The 5133-nt window shown below is 39.4% G+C and overlaps 1 protein-coding gene across 1 annotated transcript; it reads right to left on the bottom strand.

Annotated features, from left to right (window-relative positions):
* Positions 1 to 4169: 4169 nt before the first annotated feature.
* LOC150090809 (uncharacterized protein F54H12.2-like) lies at positions 4170 to 4895 on the bottom strand. The gene has a single exon (XM_090374050.1). It carries the CDS (start codon positions 4893 to 4895, stop codon positions 4170 to 4172), a length of 726 nt encoding a protein of 241 aa, XP_090230176.1.
* Between the last annotated feature and the right edge of the window lie 238 nt (positions 4896 to 5133).

The following is a 5133-nucleotide window of genomic DNA, read 5'->3' as shown; positions in this document are numbered from 1 at the left end:
TCCGTTAGTGACAGTGAAAGTCGTTCTACCCAATAATTAATAAATTCGATTGCTTTTAAAAATATAAAAAGGTATGTATGTATTTTGTATTAATCATTTTTACAGTATGTGAATATTTTTGAGTTTTGGAACAAATCATCTGAGTTTCCATTATTTCTTATGGGGAAATTCGCTTTGATATACGAGTGCTTTGGATTACGAGCACGTTTCCGGAACGAATTATGCTCGCAAACCAAGGTACCACTGTACTTGTACTGTCCTGAAGCAGAGAAACAAATATTTCTACTGTGTACAGTCTGTCCTCGTATAGCACGATAGTTGTGTTCCTAGAAACCCTCGTGCAATGCAAAATCGTGCAATATAAACAACAGGCCCTATGGGAAAAGTGGGGTTAGGTGCCCACCACCCAAGATTGAACGCACATTTGGAACCAAAACATTAACAAACACAATAAATAATCGGGTACTTTTAATCGTTATAAAATACTTACGTATTTTATAACGATTAAAATACGTAATAAGAAATATAATATATTTTTTATTATAATATAATAAAAAATAAATATTTTTTATTATATTATAATAAAGTATTTTTAGTATTTTTTAATACTAAAAAGTATTTTTTACGAATAAAATACGTATTTTATTCGTAAAAAAATTATTATATTAAATAAAATAGTCGTAATAAAATACTTATGTATTTTATAATATGTAAGTATAAATTATAATACGGAAGTCGTAATAAAATGCTTACGTATTTTATTACGACTATTACGTAATAAAATATTGCTAATGCTTTTGCTTCTATCGTAAGCAAACTTGTTTTTTGTTTGATTTTCTATCCAAACAGTTGACAGCCATTCCATCTCTTCCAATTTTTGTCTTAATCTAATGGATTTTAATTACACTTTGAGTTGTTCCCGCTATGAAAGTTGTTTTTATTTTCTCTGCATTCTTTGTAATTCTCGGGGTTGCCTCATGCAATATCACATGGTCTTTCATTTCGCTCAAAGCGTTTCACAATTTCATTTTTTTATCTATCGACAGAGGCGGACTGGCCATAAGCCTTACCCGGGAAATTCTGGTGGGCCGGAGGCCGGTGTGATTTTGGCCATAAACCGTAGAATGAGGCCACTATGAATTTTCCCGGGTAAGAATTTTTGACCCAGTCCGCCTCTGTTTATCGATATTGCTTTTTTTTTTTTTCTCTCTCTGAATCTGCAGTGTCTTCGCCAGGACGCTTCCTTTTCGCACCTTTTAAGGTGTGAAAAGGATATTCCCTAATATCCCCTATTAGGGAATAAAGCGCAATTACAAAACGAGGAGGCACGCTGAATACACATAAACAAAGCTGCGCGCGTATAGCAACTGAATAAACAACACCGTAAAGGCCGAGGTACACTATTAACACCCCACATTTTACTAAAGCACATTTCTGGGGGTTACTACGATAAAACAATAAAAACAATTTCCAGTTTCGTTTCTGCTAGTGGAATCTGTTATAAACTGGTAGTAAACTCCATCTAATTGCATTTGCGATTATATCGATAGCTGGAATTGGGTTGGTTTTTACGTTATTATGGTGAAATGTGTTTTCCCTTCACTGTTATAAAACACATAAATAAATTTTCAGAATCTTCTTCATTCCTATCGTGTTGCGTTCGGTTGGGGTGATTCCGCTTTCGACTGCCATTTCTTGTAAACACAAAGCGAATCGTGCATAAGCGAATTTGGTTCGTGTTATATAAGATAACGTTTCCCCTATTTATAAATCGTGTATGATCGAATTCGTGTAATGTAAACACGTGTTATACGAGGACTGACTGTATTGGCAAACACTACGATGTAGTACGTTCTGTGAAAGCATTCTTTGTGGACGGGGACATTATTTTAGAATTCGCTACTTCAGGGCTCAAATCGTATTCGTACAGGCAAATCTGTAACAAATGTAAAGGCATTACCCTAAACGAGAACAACAGTTGACTCGTAAATATGGATGTAATGCTGTCAGCGGCGATGGGTCAACAGGTTGAAGTAACAGTTCTTGTACCGTTCAGCGTGACAAGTGGCCATACATCATTAACTAGGCGGTTTGGTTTCACATTTAAGAAGTGCATAGTTGAAGAGGATACCCGTACTTCCGTGAAAATCACAATCAAAACTGATTCATCGGCATATTTCTGTCACTATGTGCTCTTTTATCCACCTCTTCACTTGTGTCGCGACCGGTGGTACACAAAGCGGTAAAACAACCTTCATTCTGTCCCTTATTAAGAACAGCGAACAGCTAATTTCACTGCCTCCGGAGAGAATAATCTACTGCTACTCGGAAGAGCAGGACCCGTTCTTACAATTTCCACATGTGGAATTTGTAAAAGGCTTGAAATTACCAGAAATCTAATTATAATCGAAGATTTCCTACATGAGGCGAAAGACAGTTCCGAAATCGCTGAAATATTCATTAAAGGAGGAAGCCATCACAGGAACACAAGCATCTGTCTTCTCCCCCAAAATTTGTTCTGTCAGGGCAGTCAATATCGAATCATCAGTCTTAACTCTCACTATTTAATCGTTTTTAAAAATCCCAGAGATTCCTGACAAATTTCTCACCTAGCATTGCAAGTATTTCCCGGTCGTTCGAGTGTACTCGTCGACATTTATAAGGACGCCACAGAAAAACCGTTCTCATATTTATTACTGGACTTTCGCCAAGATACACCAGAACAATTATGTCTGCGCTTGTGCATATTACCGGAGGAGGCCCCAGCAATCGCGTATGTACGTACGTGGTTAAAAGACTCGGAAAACAGTGAGTTCATCATGATTTTGTCTGGCTTTTTTGCTTGTATTTGCTTGCCAGCCCCAAGGAAGCACATACAATTTTGAGACAGCCATCCCCTTCTCAGGTCATGGTTTTGTGCGAACTGTGTAAGAATTTACTAAGAGGTAACATACCGCTTACCCCCCAAGAACGTCTTAGATTCCAACGCAAAAAGAAACTGCTGCGTGTTCTAGCGGATAAAATGGTTGCCTTCACACGGCGTTGGAGACTTATTAACCAAGAAGGAGGTGCGCTGTTTCCCGTACTGAGCAGTCTGATAATTCCACTGATAAAATCGCTAATAAGAAAATGAACGACTCGTTCAAAAAATATCTACTCCTGGCACCCCCAGAACACCAACGGATGATTTCTCTGGATGAAGAGATGTCCGAAATTCCGAAGAGACAGGACATGTCGATCGAATCCAAGGTGAAGGCCTACCTTCAGACATTGCAAGCTTTTCTGGGGCTGAAGAAGAAACGAGGACCTCCGGCTCCCCCCCCCCCCCCACGGCGGCCGGGGAAAAGCGCACACCCAAACGGACAAGGAAGAAACTGTCGATTCTGATGTCTCCCCATCGCTTCAGAGGAAGAAAAAGTACAGTGGGTAAGCATGTGTAGACATTTTTTTAAAAATTTGTTTATTTAAAGGATCGATTACATCTAAATTGGCAATAATACCCCACAAATTTTTACAATAACATTCGTTAACAATCTGCCTCAATAGTAATACCGCGACATCTATGGTTTAAAAAAAAAAACACAGTGCAGCCCACAAGCGATAGATTCCTGATGTTGAATTACAGTCTTGTTATTAGTCCACTTGCGACTTTGTCTTTTCAGAAACACAGCAAAATCTTAGAGTTGGGGATGGGCAAACGTATCGAAGTAATCAGCTTCTCCGAGGGAAATAGCTATCCAGTGGATTCCTGGTCTGTTGGAGGGGTCAGTTTTGACTGGCTGGTTTACTAAGAATGTTCGTAGGCAGTTCGTCGTGAGTACATACGCCTATGGGATAAACTTTAACGACACTTTCCAACAAATGTGCTATTTCTTCAGTTGCCGCAGTTGCCGCATAATGGCCAATAGCTGCCGTTGTGCCGTAAAACACATTTCTTCAGTATTCATAGTCGAGAAGAACAGCTGTCTTTTGTCAGCGAAAGCACGTTCTAGAATTCACTGTACAAGACACGTGACGTTTTCAGGTAATAGTGATGAAAATTTCATTTTGAGATGTACGCTTCCGTGCCTCATTGCACTAACGTGTTCGTCGACGGCATTTTCGTCGGACGTTAACTCAAAAGCGTACAGTACGTTACCGACTGAGTATTCGGAATAGGACAAGTCATTTCAAGCGTCTTCCGTCCATTTATTTAATGAAGAGAAGAGTGACAGATATGATCTCGTATACTGTCCTGCCTTTAAGTCGAGCGTTAGAGGTATTGACGGGTAATGAATACCATTGGCCGTTACTTGTAAGTAACACAGGTTTAAGTTAGAGAAGTTAAAAGGGTTCTGAGCGTACGATCCATTGAAACCTTCGCTCGACACCAAACCCACAATCACACGCGATGTAATTTGTCCTAGGAATATATTATCACGAGTGGAATCTACCATTCCTTTGGAAACCGAAAAGTACATCACGTTCACGCGATTAATAGGGTACACGAGCGGGTTATTCTCTAAACCACTGATGTGAGGGAGTTGAATCTGAGGATTCAGTGTCACTTTTCGTACGAATAACGTTGCTTCCATAATATTCAACTTGGCAGTCGAAGAATCATTGGAAAGCAAACAAAATTTGGGGGAACTTCTTACCAGTTGTAAACGGAGGGAGACGTTATTCACTATGTATTTAGACTGGTGACACACATCGAGTCGAAGTCTTCCTAACATCTCCGCAGTTTTCGATTTTGAGAAGGATTTCGATCGTTGGTACATACCGCTGTTGTACTTCTCGATCTGTTTAACGTCGGGATACTGATCTTTGACGTACATTTCTGTTGTCAGTTGCAAATTCTGGGCTTCCTGTCCATAGTTAAGAAGTGTTTCCAGGTATGCATGATAAGGGTACATATTCGACGATGGTTAATCAGTTTGTCTTGCACAGAGATCGACTTGGCTGAATAGAGTGAAAGAAATTGTTGACTCCTAATTTGTCATTTTCTTCCAGATCTTTTCCATCGCTTCTTGTGATTTGTACTTTCAACCGCAAATAACTTTTCCCGAGGTCTAGATATTCTTCTGAAGTCCCCAGGAATATAGAATTCGATTGGGCCTATACTGTCTACAGACGTACGCTTCCGTGAATGAG

The sequence above is a fragment of the Mastigoproctus giganteus genome, chromosome 1 (assembly GCF_048544385.1).
Source record: "Mastigoproctus giganteus isolate SK-2022 chromosome 1, ASM4854438v1, whole genome shotgun sequence".
NCBI lineage: Eukaryota > Metazoa > Arthropoda > Arachnida > Uropygi > Thelyphonidae > Mastigoproctus > Mastigoproctus giganteus.
The sequence above is the reverse complement of the archived record's forward strand: the minus strand, read 5'-3'. Positions and strand labels throughout refer to the sequence as shown.